This window comes from Eleginops maclovinus, chromosome 21 (assembly GCF_036324505.1).
Source record: "Eleginops maclovinus isolate JMC-PN-2008 ecotype Puerto Natales chromosome 21, JC_Emac_rtc_rv5, whole genome shotgun sequence".
In the NCBI taxonomy this organism is placed as follows: Eukaryota; Metazoa; Chordata; class Actinopteri; order Perciformes; family Eleginopidae; genus Eleginops; species Eleginops maclovinus.
The window spans coordinates 682,927-708,615 of NC_086369.1; the positions used below are offsets into that span (position 1 = coordinate 682,927).

The 25,689-nt window shown below is 43.4% G+C and overlaps 2 protein-coding genes across 2 annotated transcripts in view; both read left to right on the forward strand.

Moving 5' to 3' along the window:
* The first annotated feature begins 211 nt into the window (after positions 1-211).
* ncapg2 (non-SMC condensin II complex, subunit G2) lies at positions 212-10,730 on the forward strand. The gene is made up of 27 exons (XM_063912182.1): positions 212-273; positions 488-594; positions 1,186-1,365; positions 1,452-1,566; positions 1,654-1,811; positions 1,913-2,047; positions 2,117-2,211; positions 2,291-2,447; positions 2,518-2,610; positions 2,687-2,812; positions 2,914-3,093; positions 3,171-3,323; positions 3,846-4,068; positions 4,162-4,259; positions 4,947-5,117; positions 5,199-5,269; positions 5,348-5,501; positions 5,583-5,756; positions 5,847-5,960; positions 6,178-6,327; positions 6,928-7,027; positions 7,117-7,322; positions 7,407-7,541; positions 7,631-7,734; positions 7,855-7,958; positions 8,209-8,299; positions 8,382-10,730. Exons 2-27 carry the CDS (start codon positions 517-519, stop codon positions 8,431-8,433), a joined length of 3,417 nt encoding a protein of 1,138 aa, XP_063768252.1. The 5' UTR covers positions 212-273; positions 488-516; the 3' UTR covers positions 8,434-10,730.
* Positions 10,731-11,430: 700 nt separating this feature from the next.
* ptprn2 (protein tyrosine phosphatase receptor type N2) overlaps positions 11,431-25,689 on the forward strand; it is a 94,812-nt gene continuing 80,553 nt past the window's right edge. Inside the window, exons 1-2 of the mRNA XM_063912198.1 lie at positions 11,431-11,716; positions 22,785-22,835. Coding sequence (XP_063768268.1) covers positions 11,632-11,716; positions 22,785-22,835 — 136 coding nt within the window. The 5' untranslated portion in view covers positions 11,431-11,631. The remainder of the gene's footprint in view (positions 11,717-22,784; positions 22,836-25,689) is intronic.

Sequence of the window (25,689 nt, forward strand, 5' to 3'; positions counted from 1 at the left end):
ATTTATCCAGTAGGAGACGGTGATTGCAACGTTTGGATGGCAACCGCCCCAAAGAAGAAGAAGAACTACAGAACCGGAAGAACTACAGAAGCGGAAGAACTACAGAAGAGGAAGAACTACAACCCAACGTCAGCGTCAACGTTCTGTACGCACAACGTCATGACGTTCTGTACGCACAACGTCATGACGCAATATATCCGAATTTGCGCGGGCTGTTATGAAAAGCTGTCTGTCATTCAGCGGCTGTCGGATCACAGAATTATAATTAAAAAGGTAATTGTAGAAGCTTTTGGGTCATATTTAATACTTTTTAATGATCATAATATACTTAACGATAAGTAGCAACGATAAGATTCATATGCAGATTTGTAAAAATACGTATTTTAACTCTGAATACTAACCGAGCCGTTTGTTTTGATTCTGTTGCTGGTATTGTGATGCTAGTTCCGTTAGCGTTTAGCTGCTCTTCTGTGTGTTTTTATTGCAGATTTACTTGGAATATTCGTGTTGTTTAACATGTCTAAGCGAGAGGCTTTTCTAGAGTCCTGCTGTAAGGAGAAGGTGGAGGATTTCCTTCGCTTTATTCAGCTTCATGTGAGTAACTGCTATATGAAGTCTATCAGAATGTCCCGGAGGTAACCACGGGTAATGCTTGTTAGCAGAGGTGGAAAGAACTTTGTACTTCTATTCCAATACATTTCAGAAATGAATATCGTGCTTTTCGTCTACTACATTATATATAATAATACATGATATGCTGATATGGTATAATCAGGATATCATGCTAAACGTTTAGAAAAGACCCACATTCACTACAGGTTTTTTACTGTTTTGTTAACTTATAACCAGTTTAGTTCATTGTCTAATATATATTATACATTAATATCACATACATAGAGCCTCAAGTACCTGAATAAAAAAACAACAAAGTAAATAAAGTACAGAAAATCTAGCAACTATTCCAATGTGTATTTTAATGAATACATGGTTATCAAAAGAGGATCCAATGTATTGTCTTGCCATTTACCATTAGTCATAAAAGGTCCTAACTCTAGTCAAAGATCGAGGTGTTGTAGAGGTTTGTATCTCGTTCCTCTGCTTGTCACCTTAATATTTTATTCTTTCTAAAAGGGAACATCCAACTTCCCTTAAAAATGATTGAGGTATTTCTGATTCTCTGAGCAGAGGAACAACACGGAGCCCTTCGATGTGGAGGAAGTGGTGCAGGAGATGCACAGAGAGCAGAGGCAGTCGCTGTGGGGGAAACTGTCCTCCCTCCTCCAGGACGTCCTGCAGGAGGTTCCTCCAGAGCGCTGGGAGGAAGGGAGAGAGGAGGCCATGGAGGTGGAGGCAGCTCCAGACCCTGTGAGCATTACATCACAATTGTTGTTTCTTTTTTTTTAGCAGTGACATTCAGCATCACTAAGAGTTTTGGTTTCCTGTTCGTGCAGAAGCATGTGATGTATGTAGTGAACGGCGTGACTCTGGTGGCGTCTGAGTCCTTAAAGATCCTGCAGGACGGAGACACCTACAGCTCTCTTCTGGAGATCGTCCACAGGCTGCACGGTCAGAGTCCTCTCTTATTCCCTTTCCTGTCTTCAGGTGGACTCTTATTTTCCCCCATGGTTTATGTATTTGTGTGTTGTTCCTCAGATGTGTTGCTGCTGCAGCCGCTCTCTGAGGCTCCACTGCAGGTGCACATCCACAGACTGTGTGAGGCCTGGTGGAGGAAAGACCTGAAGGAGAAGGAGGCGTTCGGTCGCACTGCTTTACTCATCGCTCTGCAGAAGAGCTTCGATCTGAAGAAGCGGGTCAGTAGAAGAGATCCGTTACATCACCTGTTTGAACTAAAGCTGTGAAAAAGAGGGAGCATCATTATTGTAGATTTTATTTGAAATGCTTCTGTTGTCAGGCTGTTGAGATCCAAAGGGTGTGGATTCTCCGGGAGGTTCTCTTGGGTCTGGACCACACGTCAGAGGACAACAAGCAGATGATGGACCTGTTGCTGCAGTGCTTCCACCACCCTACTTTCCTCAGGAACGATGATGTGAGTACAGTTTCTGTTCCTGTGTCCTGTGTTTTGTCTGTAAGCCTGACGATGTGTGTGTCCTCTCAGGGAAAACGCTTCCTGGTGTTTCTCTTCAGCTGGAACATCAACCTCATCTGGGTCATCCATGGCACCATCAAGAACGAGCTGGAGTTTTACAGCAAGTAAGACCCTTTCCTTTACTCTGTTTGAAAGAAGACGCCTTTACCGTCATGTTTTTAACTCCTGATTTGTGCTGTACAGGACGGTTACCGCTCATATCGCAGAGATCTACTTCAGAGCGTGGAAGAAAGCCGACGGTGAATTCCTGGAGAAGATCGAGAGCTCCTGCATTCAGGATTTAATGCAGAACGCCATCTTCCTCCACAGATCCTCTCCTGTCTACACCAAAGTCCGAAAGGTAGCTGCTTTAAATGTTTCCCACAGCATTCTGTCTCATGTGCGCAGAATAACCTGTGTATTCTCTGCAGATTGTGAGCTACTTCCACTCGAGGAAAGGCTGTGAGAAGGTGGACAAGATGCTCTCCAGTCTCTACAAACCCATTCTCTGGAAAGCTCTGAATGTACGGATCAACGTTTCTTTATGCATTAGCACTTTGAGTTTTGTATCGTAGGCTAATTTCTGTTTGATTTCTTCAGGCTGCAAACTTTGAGGTGAGAGCAAACGCCACGCTGCTCTTCACCGAGGCATTCCCGGTGCATGACCTGGAAAACGGCAACAAGAACACAGACGAGGCCATCCAGAAGCAGCTGGACACGGCCATGGTGAGAGCCTTCCAAACCTGCTTTCTGTGAGAGAAGAAGCATGACTGGATCCCTTTTAATGTAAACTAACCTCTTATTAAACCCTCTCATCTCCTCCCCAGGCGCTCCTGGATGACCCTCACCCCACGGTTCGCTCCAACGCCACCCTGGGAGTGTGTAAGATCCTGGCTAAGTGCTGGGAGCTGCTTCCTGCCGCCATCATCACCGACTTCCTGAAGAAGCTGGTGATGGAGCTGGCCGTCGACTGCAGCTCGCCTGATGTCCGCTGCTCCGTCTTCAAGGTAGGAAATGCCGCTTCTGTCTTGAGAGTATTTTCTGGAGTAGCCGGAATATTTAATGACTTGTTGTTTTCCCCCAGTGTCTCATTATCGTCCTGGACAACAATCTCAGCCATCCCATCCTGGAGAAGCTCCTCCCAACTCTGAAATACAGTCTGCACGACAACTCGGAGAAAGTCCGCATAGCTTTCCTGGACATGCTCATTAAAGTCAAGGCTGTGCGAGCGGCTAAGGTACCGTTTGCTTTATTTATAGCTGTAAAACAAACAACAACAAGCTTTTAGAGCACTGTCTCCTGCTACTGTCACCATTTTAAAACGTATATGTCTTTAGAATAACATTTTAGACATTAATTAGAGCTCATAATTATTTGTTTTTTCTAATTTAATATAGCAGACTTTAAGTATAGACAACGACTAACAATAAAGTGAGACAAACTCCACTTAAAGAATAGAGAATAAACTTTAGAACAAGCGTCTCATAGTTCAGTGCAACCAGTATATCATAAATACTTTAAAAAACAATATTAAACAAAAAAATCTGAAATCAGAATTAATCTACTTATTATTGACATTATTAAAGAGTAGGAAAAGGATAGATTTCCTGCACAAACAATGATAAGTAGCGCTGAAATAAGAGCAAAAACACAATATAATTCAAGAAAAAAACCCCAAAAATGTCAGATTATCAAATTATGAAAGAAATCCATCATCTAGTCCAGGTGTGTGTGTGTGTGTGTGTTTCCCCTCCTGCAGTTCTGGTCCGTGTGCAGCATGGAGCACCTGCTGGCCCGCCTCGCCATCGACTCGGTCTCCGTGTGTAAGCGCATCGTGCACCTGCTCTTCAAGTCCTTCTTCCCCGTCAACGAGTTGGACAAAGAGTGGTGCGGCCGCTGCATCACGCTCATCCAGATGAACCCGGCCGCCGCCAGGAAGTTCTACCAGCACTCACACAAACACACCGCGCCCACCAACATCAGTACGTGTGTGTGCGTGTGTGTGTGCGTGTGCGTGTGTGTGTGTGTGTGTGGTATAAAGATAATTATTCATGTTGTGTTTGTCTCTCCTCCAGTAAAGCTGATGTTAACTATCCGCCGTGTTCTGAACAGCTGCATCCAGACTGAGTGTGACCTGTCCGAAGTCAACGACAGCAACAAGGAGAACAGCGCAGTGAGACACACACACATTTACATCCCTTTATTTTGCATCACAGCAGCTCTATTTGCAACATCAACAAGGGCACATATTAAGACACAATACAGCGTGACACAGACTAAAAAGACCCTCTAACGTACATTTTACCTGCGATTTAACTCTGTGTTTGATTTGGGGATTGACCGGTGCACAAAACAGTTCTTCAGTCTAACTTTAATACTTTTATTAGGAAATATCTTCACAAAATGTAACTTTGAGGACTATTTTGACTCTTTAAAAAGTCTTTAAGATTGACTTAAATCCATTTTTAGGCTCAGAAATCTCACCCCGGTGTTGTTTACATGTTGGAGGTTTTTTATAAAAAGACAGTGCTCATCGCTATCATTTGTAGTTGTTTCATCTCTCCTTCTAACATAGATCTAAAAGTCTTTTTGGAGGAGGTCATTCTTTATCATGCGTCCAATCAAACATAAAGCGTCTTTTAAATGATTCAGAAATATTTTAAAGCACAGAAACACCAAACAAACCTCACATTCATGCAATGTTTTATTATACTTTAAGAGGTAAGCATGGCTTTTCTTGCTTCTCTTGTTCACAGTGACTTTATTGAGCATCATTATTTACCGTAAGTGTGTTAATATCCGAGCTGAAATCATGCACACTGTGAGTTATTGGAGGGTTGACTTGGTGTTTTGATCCCAGCTAGCGGAGCCTCTGCTGGGGAAGGACCAGGCAGTGGTGTCCGGTCTGCTGGAGGTGGTGGTGATCCTGTGGAGGAGCGTGCAGAAATCCCTGAAACAAAACGAGGAGGCCCAGAAGTACATTTACGCCAAGTTTGGGAATGTCGTCTCCAAGTATTTCCACGCCTTTGAGGTACGACTAACTCCAGCATCTGCTTTACTTTGATTTCACGCCCTTCTTCCATGAGTAACTGTACTTGATTTGTTCTTCCAGGACGAGCGATGCACCGTTCCTCTCATACAAATGGCCTCCTTGATGCCCCCTGCTGCAGTCCCAACCTTCAGGTAAATTACAAATCATTTACCTAATCGGTGTGATACCAGTAAGAGTCTGTCTAACCGGTTGGGATCTCTGGCTCCTAGCTGTGGCGTTTTATCCAGACTGAGGAGGATGGAGTCTGGAGCGGCGCCCGCACACTTCAGCCAGCTGTTGGACTGCATGTGCAGCTGGGGCCAGGCTGCAGACGTCCTGGAACTCATCACCGACTGGCTCTCTGAGGCGCTGCCAAAGCAAAAGGTCAGTGAACGCAACACTAAACTGAATGGAAGTGCATTTGTTGTCTCCCTTCTGTAAAAGTCCTCTTGTGTTCCACTTTAGGACAAAGGGGCCGTGAAGAGGAAGGTGCAGATCATGGAGACGGTGGAGGCTAAACCGGACCTGGCGCTGGACTATCTGGAGTATCTGTTCAGCCACTCTTCAACCCGGGAGAACGTTCTGTCTCTGGATCAGTGGAAGCTGACGCAGCTCCACACGGTGCTGGCGAACTGGAGGGTACGTTTAATACCATGGAACACTCGCACTCCTATTGGCTAGCGCTCCAAGGGGCGGGGCATCTCTAAGCGTGTGTTTCTGTGTCCGCAGTCGGTGCTGTACTCTCACCTCAGTGCCGCCACAGACTGTAAGAGTCCCGGAGTGGAGATCGCTCTCAAAGTTTTCACGTACCACGGACGACTCGGCGCGCATCTGCAGCAAAATGTGAGTTCCTCCTTCTGGAGACATGTACTTCCTCCGTCCATGCTTTGTTGTTAAAGTTATTCAGTGACTTTCTTCAGGACTGAGTTCTTGACAGGGAGGAGATCTGATGCGTTCTGTGAATTGTGTGAGCCGGTTTCTGTCTACAAACCAAAGCTGTACAGCTACTTTGTCTTTTTGTAAAGTACACAAACGTATAACAGTGTGTTTGTTTCCATAGACCTCCGAGGGTCGAGACTACCTGCTGTCTCTGGAGCACGTTGCAGCCTGGGTCGCTGAGAGGGTGCTGCCCTTCCTCACTAAACCCACCAAGGATGCTGAGGAGGAAGAGGAGGAGAGGTCTCCCCCGCTGGCGGCACAGATTACCGAGGTGAGCTCTAGTAGTACAGCTCAGAAAAAAAGGGTTTCATTTGAGGATGTTGGAGTGGAAACGTCCACTCAGAATTAATTAGCCCAACAAATATGAGTGTAAGTGTGTAATTAGTGGAGCTGGAATGACTTGCTGAATATGCACGGCAGCAGTGTTTAATTTGGGCAAAGAGGGGGAAAATGTGTGTGTGTGGTTTCCATTAATGGAGCTGGGACTGCAGAGCTGCACAGACGTGTGATTTAGGAGAGAACATTTTCATCACCGACAGCCGCTCGTTCAAATCAGGGTTCAGTGATGGAGGAAATGTGTGTGTGCACGATATCATACCTCGAAATAAACAACCTCTGGTGGAGTAAGTACTCTTATGTAGATCTGTAGCTCCTAAAAACAGTTTCTGGAGTGAGATTATTCATGTGAAATGCAAAATCAGGCTCTTTCTCTGCAGGAAAACCCGATCATTTTTCTGCAAGTTGACATTTTTGCATGCTCAGTTTCACTCCAGATCGTAGCTGATCACACGGTTATGCTCCTGTTGCTCCAGACGCTTCGTTTGAAGGTTTTTTAAACGCTTTTCTTCATCCCGATGGTGCATCTTACCAGAGCTTCCTGACCGTGTGCCGGGACGTTTTACTTGTGGGTCTGGGCGACGAGGCGTTCAAAGGTCAAATCCTCCATTTGTGCTCGCTCACCCTCCTCTCAGGTGAGTAAGCAGCAACAGCTGGTGATTCTATCCCTTAAAACCATCTTCCCTCACCTGAATGGACCTCGTTGTTTCCCTTGTGTCTGCAGAGGCGGGCTACTACATCCCTGCCGTGCTGCTGATTTTAAAGGAGGTGGCAGACAGCTACTCACCTGAAGACAAACAAGAGGAGGAGGAAGAGGGAAAGGAGGAAGATACAACCGCTGTGGTTCTGGGTGTGGTGGCCAACATCTTCCAGAAGATCATCGAACTGCTGGCCCGCCGACTCAGGAAGAAACCGGAGGAGGGGCAACAGGTGTGTGGGTCTTTGAACTCCTCTAAATATTCCTGCACTCTTATTTATTCTTATTTAAATCTCTCTCTCTCTCTTTGCTGCCAGCTTTGTCACTCAGCCCTCCCCGGCCTCACACACTTCCTCCAGGTGGCTCAGACGTGGGATAAACCCCCCCTCAGCGGCGTGTTCTCCACCCTCTTGGCCGTCATCATCGTGGAGAAGACGCACCTGCTGCAGAAGGTACGAGTCTTCATCTTCTGCCGATATCTCACAGGACCAAGATAAGCCATTTGAGCAATTTAATTAAGGCAGTGCTCTTATTTTGAAAGGTTAACCATCCTGAGGAGGTGATCACCCCGGAGTCAGTGGAGGAAATGCCTCCTCTGTCCAGCGTCCTGCTCTCCGTCATCCTCAGATTACCTTCTCTCACCAGGTGTATATCCCCCTCTCAGCTCAGTGCCATATTTCTGTCCTTTGAGAGAGGATCACCTTATCTTCTGCTTGTTTTCTTGAACTAAATGTAAAAAATAAAGCCTTATTTGTCCTTTTTTAGCTCATTTTTGGCAGAAGTCAGCTCCTCCTTTGAGTCTGAGGAAGTCATCAGCAGTCTGAATGAACTGGCGGCTGTCCTGCACATCCTATCTGTCATCAGACACAGTGAGTAGACATGACTGGTTTCCAGAGACAAACATCTTCTATCTTTAACTTAATAAACTGCTTCATTGAATACTGGATACTGATTGGTCACTTTGGACGTTCCAGAGGTTGTTAATACTCGCTAACAGACAGGAAGTAAACAGTAAAGGGAACAGCAACTGTTACAAATCCCTTTCCCCCGGTCTTAAATACAGTACTCAGGTGTTCCCTCTCTGCTCGTTAAGATCAGTGTGTTGTGTGTCTCTTCCAGCCGGTCAGTGTAAAGCCAGTCTGAAGTTTGTAGCCACTTGTCTGCAGCAGCAGCTCCACACACATGCAGTCACGTCCACAGACATCCAGAGGTGAGGGAACCAGATATTTATAAAGTCTTCCTCAATAATCCGCGCTCTTTAACGACTGACGCGTCCTCCCCTCCTCCCCCAGGGTCATCTATGAATCTTCTGTGAAGACCTTGAATGAGATCCTGGATTTATGAGTGGATGTGAAATGTAATCCCTGCGTCAGGTTTGTATTTGTGGAGCAGAGGATAATCAGAAAGAGACGTTTAATGTTCCTTACGCCTCCACGAGACCTGAACGTGTTGCTCTCTTTGCTCCACTTTTTTAAACAGTGTTTTTATGAATTGCAAATACTTTTCACTCTGTTTTCTGTCAGCTGCAGCACACTTCTGATCAGAATAAAACGTGTATTATTGACAATAACTCAATGGTTATTTCTTTGCCAATTATTCCTCCTGTGTAGTCATTTTAGGAATTTGCATGTTGGCTTGCTTATTATTTGCCTTTCTGTTTGATTCACAGAAACTCAAGATTTAGTTAAATATATATATTTCTGATGGACATTATTATCTCTATTTTGGACAATTCTTTTCAAATAAATAAGCAATCTGTCCAATCCAAATGATCTCCAGTCCCTTGAATCTTCAAACTCAGCTCACAGAGAGTACAAATATGGTAATTTCCTGCTTAAAACTTTCAAATTTGATCCTGAAAATGTCATAAATGGACTCAGCATCCTCGATAACCCCCATCCTGTATCATCCAATAGTTGTGAAGACGTTTCTGTCAAATCCACAAATTTCAACCTGATCTTGGAGTGAACTGAAAGGTCAGAGGGTCACCAAACAGAGGAGGGTGCATCCTCTAGGAACCATGCATTTGTACACAATTTAATGACAATCAATTAAAGAGGTGTTTAGATATTTCAGTCTGAACCTTAAAAAATGTCTCTAAAAATTCATATTATTTTGTAAATTTTTGTTTATTTATTTCCATTTCAACCGGAGATGACCTGAACCTCTCGTTCCAGAGTGCTGTTCCTCTGAGTCAGCTGTGGTTCTTCTCTCTCTGCCGGCTCATCTTGGCTCTCAGGCTCTCCTGCTGAGTGGCCTTCTTCAGCAGCTTCTGCACGTTGCCTCCAGCTCCTTGTTTTTATCGATCATGGATTTGATCTCAACTTTGGCCGTTTTGAGTTGGTCTTTCATGTCGTCGTAGCTCTGGCATTTCTGGCCCAGCAGAGAGATCTCCTGTCGCATGATGCTGTTGCTCTGCTCCAGGTCTTCTCTCTGCCTGTGCAGCCTGCAGTTTCTCTCTAAGGATCGCCGGGTCTTTTGTGTTCCTGTGTAAATCTTGCGGCACACTCTGAAGGTGTTTGTTGACCTCAGTCAATGCCCTTCTCTGACCTCTCTTTGACTTCAATCTGTTCATCAAGTCTTCACTCTGAGCAGCCTCATCGTTGACTTCATCAATTTGGGAAAACAAGACTCTTATTACTTTCCCTGATCGCCTCTGCCTCCTCACTCACTGAAGCTGGCTCTGGAGACTTGTCGGTCCCTGAGTTCCCTCAGTGTCGGTGGCCGGAGTTCAGGTTCCCCACGCGCACCCAAGAGAGGGCAGTGTTTCTCCAAACCATCCTGACTTTGGTCTACAAACTACAACGGTGTTGCACTGCAGAAGAGGACGATGAACGTGGAGGGGATGATACACTAGCGTAGGTGAGCTGAGGACTGAATGCTATTCAATGTGAGGTCTGTCTGTCTGATACAAAGCACTGACTGACTGAGAGTCCTGTCCTCTCCGGCTGACCTTGGCTTCCGTCTCCCGGTGATGTCGTCGCATTCCGAGAGGTAACGTTCCGATGATGTCACGGTGACATCATGTTCCAAGCTCCGCCCGGGATGTGGAGGCTCGGATTGTGTTGGCATGGCGACACACTGCCACTCAGTCCCAAGAGATGATTGACAGGTATTCTTAAAATGGGATACGCCACTGAAAATGATGGGATGTGGAGAAAGAGAAACGATAGGTAAATTACACTGGAAGTTTACAATGAATTGATGATTCAGTTTATTCATTTAAATATTCCCATAAAGTAAAAAAATGAAGACCTTTTTGAACATCACAGCATTTAGTAAATGTTGAGTGTGAAATATGTTGCCCGTTCTTTTTTTATTTGTCACGTTATTGGCTCGGTTGGACTATTATAACATATTTGATATTAAGTTATTCAACTCTTTCCCATGACTACATTTGTGCTCTATGTTTCCATGTGTTTCTCTAAATTTAAAACAGTACTCTCTTTTTCATAAGTCAAGCTCATGAGGTGTTTAAATCCTCTATTTTTTCCTGTGTTGCCTTCATGTTTCTGTGCAGTAATAATTCAGTCTGTTCCCTGAACGCATCAGTTCTACAATAATAATACTCCACCACAAAAGGACTATAACATGTTATTGTATTTAAATGTTTCCTGAAAATGAAAGATAATCAATGTGAACGTGCTGTATTTTTCCCTTGGTTTTTCCTGTGTTGCCTTCAAGACTTCTGTGCAGTAATGTTGCATCCCCCTTCCATGCATCCGTTGGTCCCTGAACGCACCACCATGTGTTTGACGTCAGAAATCAGATTTTTTAAATGTATTTATTAAGGTCTGTCAATCAGGACATCCTGTAGGGATATATATTGCTATATGTTGGTTGATAATTAACATTTGTACATATTTGGTAAGTTTAAGGCTTGGTAACAACACCTAAAGGCTACTTAAACAAAAACTCTACTTTATTCGTTTCATTTATATTTCAATATAATTTAACACAAGAGTATTTAGTCATTTAGCGATATATTTCGACCTTTATATTATATTTAATTGAATTATTTGTATATATTTGACACGTTGTAGGTTTGGTTACAACAACATCTCAACACTTACAGCAACACATGATAATAAAGCCCCACAAAATGACTTGATATAATATTTCTATTGCTTTTTCCTTAATAGCATTTTTTTATTCAGCTGTTTCTCATAATTATATTGTTGTCAGATTATTCTAAGAGTAACATATCTTCTTTTTTTTCTAATGAGAATGCATGTGACCTAAGGTTTTTCATGCCTTCTGTGCAGTAATAAACCTCCATGCCTCGCTGTGTCCCTGAACGCATCACCATGTGTGTTTGACGTCATCGCTGAGGAGGGGCTCCTCGTGCGGCTGGTCGCTGTTTGTGGTGCTGAAACAACGCCTGTACTGTGTGTTGAACATTTAGCCATTTTTATTCCCCCCTCTCCGCCTTCCTCCAGAACCATGCCTCTGTAGAGCCCGCTTCTCGCCCAGCAGCGCTCACCTGAGTCGGCCTCCATCATGCAGGTTTAGCGGACGGATCTCTCCGGATCTCCTTCAGGAATGGATTCACTTTGCTGTCCCGTCCTCCTGCTCTCGGCTCTGGCTCTCAGCCTCTCCTCACCTGCCCTGGCTGACAGGAAATTCGGTAAGAAATGAAATCAGTTTTAGTCTTAACATCTCCGCTATCAATTAAGTGCCTTATTGTAGACTCAATTAAGCAGCTAATTATAGCCTGTACGTGGTGCTGAGTCCAGCTGTCTGTCTCTGTTGGCATAAACAAACAATGCAAAAGTTATTCTATATAATATTGCATGTGCACGTCCCTTCCTGATTGCTTTCGTCAAAACGTGTCTTTGATGCATCTGTTTGATATGAAAATGGATAAATTACATAATCCATAAAGTCTGATGCATTTCTATTGGAATGAATTCAATACTTTCCTCATGGTATTTATCCTAACTGCTCATTTAAAATACTTTACAGCTTTCCAGACCAATAGTGTGCTTTAATGAACACACAACTGTCATAATGCCCTCAATTTCATATACGATTAAAGGCTTGTAATGCCAATTTTAAATCCAAATGTATTTTTGTACGTTGATGTTTAATGGAAAATGATGTAATCCATAAAGCATAATGCCATAATTTAATCTCTTAGATTTAATTTAGTACTTTCCTGATGAAAAATGGCATTTATTTTTACTGCTTTACAACTTTTCCAAGCAAAATGACACCCAACTATTATAATGCACTCAGTCATACTGGTTTGAAGGCTTGTTCGCATAAAAACTGCCCCTTTATCATACAATTTTAAATCCGCCTTTAATATGTAATAGTTCCCTATATGCCTCCTCATCTCCACACTTGGCCTGGTTGTATTTTCATTACCCTTGATTCGTTCTTGACTGAAAATGTGATTTTGAAAAAGTGTGGCTTGTGTCCAAAGTACATATTATATCAGAGAGGAGCCATCATAGTGATGGTGTCCTTCGTAATGTTATTAGAGGATCTCATTTTTACTGTTTCAGGTATGTGAGTGATTAACCGGCTTCAATTTGCACCTATAAACTTTATGTAATGAGGAGCGGAGGAAATATAGGCTCCTCTGTGATGGTTCATACGCACGTCTGCATCATATTTATATTAGAAGCAGCTTGTACTACGCAGAATCTGTCAGATATCAGGTACGCATGCTTACTATTTTTATTCAACCTGTTAATGTTTAATACCTGTGAACGAGTCCGTGTTTATTCCCCAGGTGAATTCCCCTCCTTCAATTCCCTGCATGTCTTTTTTGTCGGAGGGTTCTCTGGGAGTTAAGAGGTGCTAATTGTTTTTAATGAGTCCCAATGAGCTTTGTTGTTCCACTATAGGATCTAGGTGTGCATAATGAAAGCAGGCATGATGGGTGTTTCTGTGTGTGGGTGTTATGTCCTGTCTGTCTGAGAAAAAACATGAAAGCCAGACGGGGAGGAAGGAGAAGTCTGCAGCCGCACGCCCTGATTATAAGTGTAATCAGTGGTGTAAATATGGCCGGTAAATAGAACTATAAAGTCCAGAAGAGCCTGAAAAATTCACAAAATATGACTTTTTTCGCACAAAGTCTCCTGTATTAATGCGAATCTGTGGTAATATTAGATAATATATAAGAAGCATTTCAAGCTCTGATATCCTGTCCTGCTTCAAAATGCTAAAAATCCAATCATAGTGGAGATAAATCAGCCTGCTAACAATAACTAGCTTAGCACACTAATGCTATCTGTTGACTACAGTGTAAAGTCACATAGGCTAATTTCATTTAACTGGTTGTAATAGATGGACAGGCAGACAATCAGCCAGAGATACCTGTTGATATAGGCTTTATCGACCCTTGAATCTTTAGATTAATGTATTATTCGTTGTAATTTACTGAAAAAATGATGGTATAGACACTAGCAAAACTGACATGCTCACAGTTAAGTCAATTAAGAAACGTTATGGGCATAAAATGAAGGTGTAACAATGAAAATATAACTCCTGTGGGTCTTTGTCTATCAGTTTAGTAGGTTATTCACCTTATGCTAAGCTAAAATACTACCTTAGCTCACATCCATCAGCTAGCCTTGTAGCTAAATAGCAAAGGTTAGCTGATCTGTAAAGTAGATGGCTAACTTTGCTAGTTAAGATGGATGCTGTAAAACCATTCTATGCGCAGAGTAGCTGTAAATAATCCCAAATAAAAGGCATTTCTCACACTGCAGCCAGCACTAAACCTCTCATTTTGACCAGAAGTGGAGATGAATTTGTCACATGATACATGATGACGCTAACAGCAGCTAGATACTAAGACATGCTGTTTGGTCGCCTTGATCTGCACATAATGTCTTCCAAGATGATGCTCTAACAGACAGTCGAGGTCACGGACGCTTCAACATGCTGTACTTCACTTTTCCTTTGCTGTCCTGCTGCGTTGACTCAATATCCAGGGCCCTGAAGTGAGGCATAATTCACTGCTTGAGAATCAGCCAAAGGCTGGTACTGCTACCAATGGGAGGTGTTGGACAAACTTAACAACACTGTTTAATTATGTCGTAAAATATAGAGCCTGGAGGGCGCGAAATGTTCCTTTCTTCTAATGAAAGAGGGGGGAAAGGATTAATTGAATTGAGGATTGGCTTCTATTCCACCAGGCTTTATGATAAGGGTGCAGGGAGGTTAATGCCCTGTTTACACTTAGTTAGGGGGGTGTCATTTGAATAATGCATTCATTGACTACCGAAGAGCAACCTGCCGATGGAAACTGTGCAGGAATTGATCGTGTTGTGCTTTAACACTCCAAAGTTGCTATGAGGCTTGGTGTTAGAATTCTGTTCAGCTTCTCTTTTCTGTGTTGGCAGCGTCCCAGAATCCCAATAAATCCAGTACGTAGTTTAACTCGACAGGCAGCTGCACAGGCAAGGTCACGTTCGGGGATTTAATGGAAGAAAATATGAATTCAACAACCTCCAGGGTTCTAGGCGCAGGAGTTTTCTCAAAAGGGAGTCTGTGTGGAATATAATGAACACATTGATCGTGTTGATTAGCAAAGCATTGTGTAGCATTTGCTGATTTACTGTAAACATTGATGGTATATAGACAGTAGCAAAACTGAGATACCTTTAATACATATGACTGTGACTAAGAAGGATAGCTAGTTAGCTCAAATGTGAAAACAAGCTTGTGCGATAGGTAGCTAACTTAAGCTGACCTGTAAAGTAGGAAGCTAATGTTACCCTGCTAGCTTGTTAGATTGATGACTTAATGGTTAAATTCTGTTTAGCATCTCTTCTCTGTCTGCAAAGGTTTGGCAGCGTCCATGTAGTTAACTCTGACGCAGTCGCTCTCTAGATGCAAAGTCATGTTTTGTTAGCAATATAAATAGTTATTGGACACCGAATCAAAGAGAGAAGCATCAATCTGACAAACAATAAGCTCTGAATAGCATCCTCAGCAGGCGGTAAGGATTCTGTAGCTCTACAATGACTCAAATGAAGACGTATAACATGGATGTAGAAATTTGACAGGGTCTCTCCCATACATGGAGACATTGTCCCCTGAGGCTGGGCTACTGGGTCTTTTCATTATTGCTGGCTTTCAGCAGCCATCCTATAATAAACCCAGACGAGTTAGATTTGATCCAGGGGCTGAGCTCTATCTCTTTGGCCACAGGGCGCTGTAGATATCGGGGGTGGGGGGGGACCAGTTATTTTGAAGTGATTGGTCCTGGGAGCATTTTAAAGAGTAAGTGCATGTGTGAGAAGGCTGATATAAGACTGCAGTACACCTGTATTTAAATACAATAAATATACCGTATATAAAGACCAATCATGGATTGCTTTGGAGAGTATTTACTATTGATGCTAATGTTAGCATGCTAGTGGCTTTATTAAGTTGATGGTTTCAGTGTTAAACAGGCTATTTATTTGGCATGTAAAAGCTAAGTACAGCTGGTAGAGATAGTTGGGAATGGCATTATATTGCTGTGGGTATTTTGTCTTTGGTATTGGTTGATCGTTTTACTAGAAGAAAAGTACATTAATGTCCGTAGGATTCATCCACTTGGGACCTTGAATTGCTCTAGATTTCCTGACAATCCCTCAAATATGTGTTTAGATATGTCAATCTGGACTGAAACAACCACACACATCTATCCCTTGACATTCAGTATGGCCAAATAAACATAAATACAGAATACTTTACCCCCAAGTAACTCCTTATAGCCAACGGTGTGTCAATATCAGCGTACTTGAACAGGTGGCACTCTCTTGTGTGTAAAAGTGCTTTGAGGAGTCGTAAATACCGGATAAAACGTTTTGTGAAATCCCGTCCGTTAAACATATCAATAAGCTTTCAACAGCAACAATCCCTCAGACTGTATCTGAAAGCATGTATTTCTAAAAGCTTCAGTACCCGCTGAAACCAAATCATAATTACTAAAAGGACTGCCAAAATGGATAAAACACTGCCTCGGTTTCCTTATTTCTGAGGATGTTCGAGTTATCTTGAATGTAAAGACTTTATAAGAGCTTCTCAATTAAATGGCAAAGTATTAATTGGATGTGATTTCATTGGGAAACACAGACCCTTCTTTCTGCACGCGGTGGTTAAATGAGCATTTGGTGTGTTGTTTGCATAAAGCCTGTTCTTCAGAATTAACATTCCCAACAGCTGTAGCTTTCAAGTGTAATTGGTTGAACGTCAAGATTTCCCTCCATCGTCTGTTGTTGGATGTGAATTATTCCTATTGATGTCACTCATAAACAGCACTCTGTGATAAACCTCTCAGCTGCACTGCCTTGTCTTCGGAATTGCACCCGGATTAGCTTCGAAATGGAAGGAGAATATAAGGTTTATTTCAAGTGTAAGCAATGAGTGTGTGACACAAAGCAGGCCGTATATTCCTGGCTTGGGATGCTGCCAGGGCTGGTGTGATAACAGACCGAGTGCGATGTTTCTTTGTGACTCAACAGATGCTCGGAGGAGTGTGTTGGCTTCGAGTGATTATTGAGATGAGGGAGTGGGAGCAAAGCGGCTGGCTGCGCTTCTGTGTTTTCTACCCGACTAATGTCAGCGGCACTTGTGAGAGGAAGGAAGTCAGAGCGGTGTCAAACAGACGTGTTGAAGCAATCCATCTCCTTATTCTCTTTCCCCGGTACAAGGTGAAACTAAGAAGCTATAGAGTGGTGCAGGGATGAGTCTTAAAACCCTGAATAGACTCGCTTCTAGTTCCCTCATCTCAAATTCAGTGCTGTAGTTCCTCTATAGCCCAACATTAGCCTCCTTTAGCTTAGCGGTGGTGACCTGAAGTCATGTGACCGTGCTGTAGTTCCTCTATAGCCCAACATTAGCCTCCTTTAGCTTAGCGATGGAGACCTGAAGTCATGTGACCGTGCTGTAGTTCCTTTATAGCCCAACATTAGCCTCCTTTAGCTTAGCGGTGGAGACCTGAAGTCATGTGACCGTGCTGTAGTTCCTTTATAGCCCAACATTAGCCGCCTTTAGCTTAGCGGTGGAGACGTGAAGTCATGTGACCGTGCTGTAGTTCCTTTATAGTATAGCCCAACATTAGCCTCCTTTAGCTTAGCGGTGGTGACCTGAAGTCATGTGACCGTGCTGTAGTTCCTTTATAGCCCAACATTAGCCTCCTTTAGCTTAGCGGTGGTGACCTGAAGTCATGTGACCGTGCTGTAGTTCCTTTATAGCCCAACATTAGCCTCCTTTAGCTTAGCGGTGGTGACGTGAAGTCATGTGACCGTGCTGTAGTTCCTTTATAGCCCAACATTAGCCTCCTTTAGCTTAGCGCTTTATAGCCCAATGTTAGCCGCCTTTAGCTTAGCGGTGGTGACCTTTAGTCATTTAAATCCTACCTTCGAGACACAAGTTTGAAAAAACCCTGGTGTATAAAAAGGATGTTTTATCGCGTCTGTTTGCACTGAAGCGGTGCTGGGGGGGGGTCAGTGTGAAGTTCACCAGACCAGCCAAGATTTATAATGAGGACAATAACACAGTAATGAGGCTTCTGAAGGCTGCTGAGGTTGAGCACTAGAATTAATCTCTGCTATCTCAGCTGTTATTAAAGCAGTAATGTGTCTGCCTGCTCTCGGGGAGAGGCTGATTAATACTCCAGACCATTGCTCAGTGCAGCACAGAAACAAGATGAGTGTTGGGAGGAAGAGAGGCTGATGTGGGAGGTATTTTCCTGTGGTTCTGACTAATTGAAGTGGCTACTGTAGTGACACTTTTATGACAAACTTGGCTCACAAACACATCAAGTTCAAATGAAAGCATATTTAAGAACAACCGGTTGGATTAGACTGTGCAGTTTAGTAGGGTGTTTGCAGGGGTCAGACCGTACAAATGGCTTTTAAATTGCATTTGCACTTCACTCTGAGGTGACTTATTATCCGTGGGGAAAGGAGTACCCCTAACAGTGTTGTATTGTGATTATCAGCAGTTCAATTGGCACTTATAAACCTTCCTCTGGAGGAGAGGGGAGTTTCCCCAGGGCTAGAGTTTGTTGGTTCATTTTGACTCGCTCTGGCTCTGCACTTCAACACCCAATCACTCCTCAGCAGAGGGTAGACAATCAAACGTCTGAATGATTCAGCGCGGGTCACAGGAAAAAGGTAAAGCTGGCCTATTTCTGGTTCCTTCTGTTGCCGCAGTGGTGCTGCCATATTTCATTCATGGTCGCTGTCGCCTGGCAGCTGCGTGACCTGCCGGGAGTTTCTGAGACAAATTCCCTGGAAAATGAGTGAGAAATGTGTTTGGGTACACTCTGGTTGTCGGGTGGTTTCATGTCAGGCTACCTCTTCAATCATAGCGACCTCCAGGACTCTGCTCCTGTTAATTATTCATCTTTTTAAATAACGTTTGCATCACCTTTGGTGCAGGCTCACCCCCAGACTGCTCCAGAATGTCTACGGTATTGAAGTGTATATTAAGATCTTAGCTTTCTTGCCGAGATTAAGATCAGATCATGTCGACTGAGGCTGGAAGAACTGCGGTAGTCTTCCAGTCAGAAGGTCTTTGTAGTGCTTTGAGCGGTCTTGAAGACTGGATCATTTTGCCACAAAAACTTCCATTTATCATTTAGCATGTCTAAAATATCGAGCTAAAGCATATCTTATTCCCCCTGCTTTCAGTCCGTGCTAAGCTAACTAGCTGCTAGATCATGTGGAGACTTGAGAGTGAGAGTGATTGCTAAACTTTCTTTTTCTTAATTACAGTACAGTATTAAAGCACAGTAATGGCACCACGGATACATGTCAGATGCACACTTACAAAGCAAAGTAAACCAAGATTCCAGACATGCATAGGAGGTTACAGGCGATCTACTTCTTACAATAATATCTGACAAAGAAATTCGATAAACTCTGCCAGATTTGATAGAAATGGTCAGCTTTGGCATGTAGAAAACATCTAAATATCTGCAGCTAATAAATGCATTCCCCTAATTGTGAAACTGTGCCTCAGCAGTAACACAGCGTGGTATTTCTGTGAGAGGAATCGTGCAGGAGAAGTCATCTTATTCAAACCTCTGTTAAAACAAACTGGTCTTGTTAGTCTGAAACCTCCACGAGGAATCTCTGAAGCTGTTGGCAGCTCTGCAGACATGTGACATGCAGCTCCTAACGAGAACAGACCCTCCTGTGCACAGAGAAGCTCGGAGACATCTTTAATTTTAGAGAGAGAACGCCTTAATGACTGGAGCTGTTAGAGTCTGCGGACACGGTGTCAGGACGAGGCTGATTGGCTCGCAGGTGATGTTCCTCTCTGCACTTTTATGGCCGCGGCTCTGCTCTGAAATGGCTTTTTTGGCGAGTGCATGTGTGAGTAAAAGTGAGTCCGGTGTCCTTGGTGGCAGCCCATCATTATAATAACGGACGTGTCTCTGAATGAAATATGTCCTGTGTGACTGCAGCCGGCTCTGGGAGTGGCTGTGCTCGCTGCCAGACTCACAGCATCCTCCTTGGCCCCTCAGACATCACAGATGGTGTAACCGGGCGCCGGCCAACCACCTGTGGGGGGGGGAGTGAACGATAAAGTTGTGGTTAAGCCTCGGGTGTGTGATGTGTTTAATGTCCCGGGCAAGGTCGGACATCATCGGCCAAATGCTGGGAGAGAACATGGACAGCTTCTTTTCTTCCCTTCTGCTACCGGTCTCATTCAGAAGACTCGGACCCCCACTCACCAGCGCGGTTATGTCTCTGGCACGCTGAGATCTGAGCTGAAGTTGAAGTGTTTTGCGTGTTGATCCTCCCTTACACAGAAGATGCACTTGCTGCCCTTAGTGGTAATAAGGCATGCAGGGTGCATCATGGGAGAGGTTCTCTATGCTGCACAGCTGTGTGGAGCGAGACCCCTGGTGATTGATCCGTGCATTTCTATATGTGTTGTTGCACGAACCTCCATAGCATATTGCATTTAATAGGACAGACAGGAGGGACTGACTGCTTTATCATGTTTAAAAACTGTGAACTGCATCCTTTGTATCCTCCCTGCAGACTGCAGCTGTAAATTAGGTCACACAGGGCCTATTTTGGGTGGGGGAGCTACAGCAGCAACAGTGGTTAGTACTGCACCGACCAATAAACCTCACTATTGATTCATCAGGTTTTTTGGAGGAATAATTGATGTTTTAGTCAATTAAATGTCAAAAACGACAGAAAGAAACTCACATAGGAAGTAGATTCTCACATTTGAGGGTCTGACATCAGGTAAGGGTTTGGTATTTTACTTTATAAATCAACAGCTAATTAATTAACTACAGCTGCAACAATTAGTCATTTGTTCTTTCATATGCTATTTTTTAACAGAAAGTCGACACCTTTGACTAGTTTTAGTGTATCTTTGTAGTTCCTGCCATGTTTATCAGGAACAAAACAGGCGTTACACAACAGGTTGAGTTTCCACAATAAGAAGCCCACTCAGGTTATCTCGGTTTAAATCCCACTGAGGCTCTACTTCCCATTGATGAGCCACTGGGATGATGTTGACATAGCAACAGAGCACCAACACTCAATAGCACGTTTAGCACTTTTTTAGAAAGGTCATTTTCTCTGCCGGACTTACACAACACAGCGATGCCTTTAATTTGTCAGGACGCTTCATGTAGATAAAACCTGGATACCTTTCCTGTTCTTCCTCAGCCGAGTAGTGCATGCTTTTGTTTTGTCTCCGCCTCAGGTAATCAGCAGCATCCTCTGTGATTGCATTTTGATTAAAAGGCGGCATTTTAATCATCTCTGCCATGGCTTTGTCCCTGTCTATCACACACACACACACACACACACACACACACACACACACACACACACACACACACACACACACACACACACACACACACACACACACACACACACACACACACACACACACACACACACACACAAAAACACACACACACACACACACGCTTGGCTGGATGCTTCATTAATCGGAGGGGTGGTAATTAATATTGAGAGCTGACGAGGCCTCCCAGAGAAGCCCGTGCATTAAGAGGGGGTGAAGAGGGGGTGAAGCTGGACGGAGGACACTGATTGAGATGCACGGTCAAGAGGGGCTGCTTGACCCGTTCGGAGGGCTTATAAGTGTCTTACATTTCATGTGTTTGCAGTCAACTTTAATCCAAGTTCTGGGTAGAGGTTCCTCCATTAGCGTAAGTTGAATAAATTAGCAATAATTAGCATGATAGCCTTTATGGACAATATTTCCAAGACTGCGTGACTGAGTTTGAGTCGATTTTGGATCTAAATTGCAGGATGGTAAGGTAGATGGCTAACGTTACGTGGTGCTTTTGACAGACAGATAGCTAACGTCGGCTAGTTAGCTTGTGAAATCGATTGCTATTGTTCACTAGATAGATTTAAAGACAGCTAACGCTAGCTAGCACACTGACAGGTCTCTAGATTGACTTGTTTTTATATTATCAGTCAGTTATTATAAACTGTCCACACAAGCTTTATACTTTATAGTTGTTCCTCCTCTTACTTTTCCCCTCACTATGGATTTGCTGCAGCAGGAAACTTTTTAGAGTTATGCCTAACCTTTAAAATGTTTCGCAATCCATCCATGAAAATGAGCGATGTGAGTGTTTTAGAATAATGATAGCAGGAGCTGTAAGAGAATCCATTTGTGGCATTGGTTCTCGAGTAGTTTCTCTCCAGCTCAGGACATTCTGCCTCTTAGTTTTCCATATCTGAGCGACCTTACATTTCCGTTATGATGCCTCACTCTGCGACTCCACATCGTTAAACAGCCATTCTGCTGACATATCGGAGCCGTTATCTCAGTGATGTAATTTCCTGAAATGTGCCCTCGAGTTCTGAACCAAACGGCAGCATATTGTGTCTGTATAATCAGGTTATCATGCAGACAAACTTTACAGTTATAATAATGATCATTAAGACGAATCTGCGGAGGAGAAACGTGCAGAATCTTCCCGTCTCATCGACACCTGTCCTGATTATCCTCTCCGTTCTCATGATTCAAAGAGGGCTGACACTCAGCCTGATCTGTATTGAGAGGGTGCATCCAATCACGTCCCTCCTCCTGACGAGCTGAAGCAGGGAAACAGAGAACGATAAAAGACTTAAGGAAAGAAGTGCTGAGGCTTGACCCTGAATGTGACAGACAATAAAAACAAGTTCAATCTAAAATCATTTTAACAGAGACAGTTTCCAATGAACAAGAGCATTTATGCCATGTTCTGCTCGCTGCATGACTTTAACAGTCACCTCATTCACCTTATTGTATTTATTTAGACCATTAAATGTCCAGGAATTGAGCAAAAACGACTCAAAATGCTTTGTTGTAAAACCTGTTGTTTAATCTCAATCTTCAGTCATATAAAGCATATAGTTTCCAATTAACAAGATGATTTATGCCATATTTTGCTCTGTGCAACGGGGAAACACCCTCTCTATCTAAGGTTGTTGTACGATTGGCCTTTATTTGCCATTTTTGTATTTATTAAGACCATAAAATGTCCAGAAATTGATTTAAAAAAAGCCCAAGGTGACATTCAAAATGCTTGGTTTGTCTTACCTATAGTCAAACACAAGTTCAATCTAGTCTGGACAAGATGATGTCTGTCATGCTTGCTCTGTACATCAATTATTGAATCATCAAAGCTGTTGTTTAGAGCGTTATTTCTGTCTGTTAGTAACTGTTGTTTCCCTCTCTTCCAGGCTGCCTGTTTGAAGACGAGCTGTGCACTCCGTATGAGTTCTGCGTCAATGGTAAGTCAGACCGAGCGTCGTGTCCGCCCACCACACCTCATTATATCCTCCACGGTCCCGGTGGTATCGGCCTGCATCGACCCGGCGCTGCTGTAAGGCCGGCTATTTTTAATCATTCAGGGATTTATAGATGGATGGAGGGTCGTTAGAGAGAGCAGCGTTTGGGTCAGACGTGCTGTGTGAGTCATGGCTGAGAGAAGCTTTCAAACATCAGGGGACCAACGGTTACAGTCAACGGTCACAACCTAAGATAAACCAAGAAACTACGGACAGCAGAATACGACAAAACGCTCCTAGATATAAGATAAATGATGTGCTGGGTTGGTATGACAAGAAGGTTAAAAGGCCGTCGTATAGCTCTTTGGGTGGGGTTTGATCCCCATGCGGAGTCCCTTTGCCGCGCGTCTTCCCCTCTGGCCCCCGTTTCTGAACTGCACTGTCACTGTATTAAAGGCACTGAAGAGGTAGCTTTGTGTACAAATGTGCAAAATATCTGGAGGGTTTTGCAGGACTGAGAAAAGATATTGGTAGCTAACGTAAGCAAGCTAACTTGTTAGATGGATAGCGAACGTTGGTTTGTTTTTTAGGTAGATGAATGACGTTAGGCTAGCTTGATAGCTGAATAGATAGCTAAGTCGCACTAGCCGGTTTGTTAGCAAGATTGCTAATGTCTGATAGTTTAAAGCTAATGTTCGCTGGCTAGTTTGATAGATCAGAATACCTTTATTCATCCAACCCAGGTTAGCTAACACAAAGTAGACAGCTTGTTAGATCGAGCGCTTATGTTCAGAAGTTAGCAAGATAGCTAACGTTTGCTAACTAGCTAACATTCACTAGCTCACCAGCACACTGACAGGTTAATTGAATTCAGTCTCTAAGTTAACTTGTACATACAATTGTACAATACATTTACACTGTAGGCCTTAATCTCCTCTTCGTTTAATAAGAGTCGCCATTCAGCATCAGTGTTTTTCCTTCTTGTATATCAAGGTAACAGCGAATGGTTCTCTATGAAAGCCTCTTGTCAAGGAGGATGGATGTGTCTGCGGTTGCCATGACATGTCAGCTGATAAATGGAGGGTAAATATCAGGGTTTATGTTTTTACAGCAGAATCACACACAGCGAGGGGGAGCATGTCGATATCCAGGATCAGCTTTATGAGAAAGGGAGAAACAGGTTAATGTATTCTCCCTTAGTGGAATATCTTTAACATCATACTGTACTTGTGGAAACCTAAACTCATCCCGGTGCGTGATTGTTTTTAATCCTCATGAGCTTAATGATTTGATTTGACAGCGTTTGTTTTGTTTGCTCGCTTCATTTAACAAGCAATCAGTCTCACAAGATGAAGCCAGCAGAGCAACACTTGCTCTTTGCAGACAAAAGATGTACATGCAGAACATGATGTGACCTATAGGAGACAACCAATCAGAAGCAGCACAAGCACCAGTATGAGAGGCCGTATTCTGCTCCTCTTTAGGTGTTTATCAGTATGTAGTGTCTCTCCTGGGACATGTCTCCATGCTTAATGTTCAAAAAGCTCTTTATTTTCTCATCCTGCCTGTGCTGCAGCACCTCTTTTCACCCTCTGTCTGAAACCAGAGCCCAGTCTGCTCTGATTGGTTAGCTGGCCGGCCCTGTTATGATTCGTCCACCTGCTTAGAGATGTCCCACCCTTTAGCTTATCACGAACAATATGTTGGAGCGCTGGCCAATAGGAGAGTGAGTGTTAAATTGTGATGTCACTTTCTGGAAGTAAACGGCTTAGTTTCCATGCTGCTCCTTTGTCTTTCCTGTGCATGTTGATATATATTTCTCTTTGAAATAGGGAAAAATGTCCTAAAAATATGAGTTTCGTCCAGTAAAATTGTGCAAAATCTATATATATTTAACTGAAGATTATATATTAACGTAAAGGTAGTTGCTGTTTTATTTTAAATACACATTGCAATCTGCATATGGAGCTACTGCAGATATATTAGTGGGGATAAGGTCTTAAAGTGTCTTTGGAATCGCTGCAAATCTGCAGATCTGTTCCCCGATTTCCATATTAACCCAGTTGAGGAGGAAAGGGGGAAAGGAGGCAGCGGAGGAGAGAAATATATAAAAAACACTGACTTTAATGACACTGTTAGCTTTGGTTCAGAGTAGGGATGTGACTTTCAGTCCAAAACACTATTCGAAATTCGCTAGACAACATTCGAATTTTATTCGAAAATCGAGCCCCCCCCCCCCCCCCCCCAAAAAAAAAAAAAAAACACACACACGCGCGCTCACGTGCGACATCCCCCTCCTTCAACCACCACACACGACAGAAAGAGTAGACTTAACCAAACAGTTTACTGAATCAACAAAAACATTACAGAACGGTAAAATGGGCATATTCCCTGAGCATTTATCTCAGCTACAGCATGACAACAAACAAACAAACAGTTTTATAATTGCAACCGCTGCGCTGTTTTTCATTTAACTGCCTGTTTGGCGGAACCGGGTGAAACAGTTTCAGCAACGAGATCGAATGGATTTAACAGAAATAGCAAAGTAATAGAATAGTAATAAAATAGCGAAAACCTATTGCATTTTTTTATTCAGAAAAATCAACATGTCAACGTGTTCGGGGTGGAGACGTGTGCGCAGCCTATTAACTATTAAGCCGGCAGCGGAGAACACGCGCTCCGACGGCACGGACGTTGCAGGCACACACAAATAGGCGCTCGCCAACTTTGCCAGGCGGGGGTATCTTTTTTGATTTGCTTTCCACCATGTCAGTGGGTCAGTGTGGAGCGGTGGGCACACATCCTGGCAGTACTGAGTCAGTTCAGTGGTGTATGTTGCCCCCTCTGCACTGTACTC

Coding starts and splice junctions, on each gene's coding strand:
- ncapg2 (XM_063912182.1), top strand. CDS start 517: ATGTCTAAGCGAGAGGCTTTTCTAGAGTCCTGCTGTAAGGAGAAGGTG. Junction 1,366..1,451: donor TGGAGGCAGCTCCAGACCCT/GTGAGCATTACA, acceptor CTGTTCGTGCAG/AAGCATGTGATGTATGTAGT. Junction 5,118..5,198: donor AGTATTTCCACGCCTTTGAG/GTACGACTAACT, acceptor TTGTTCTTCCAG/GACGAGCGATGCACCGTTCC.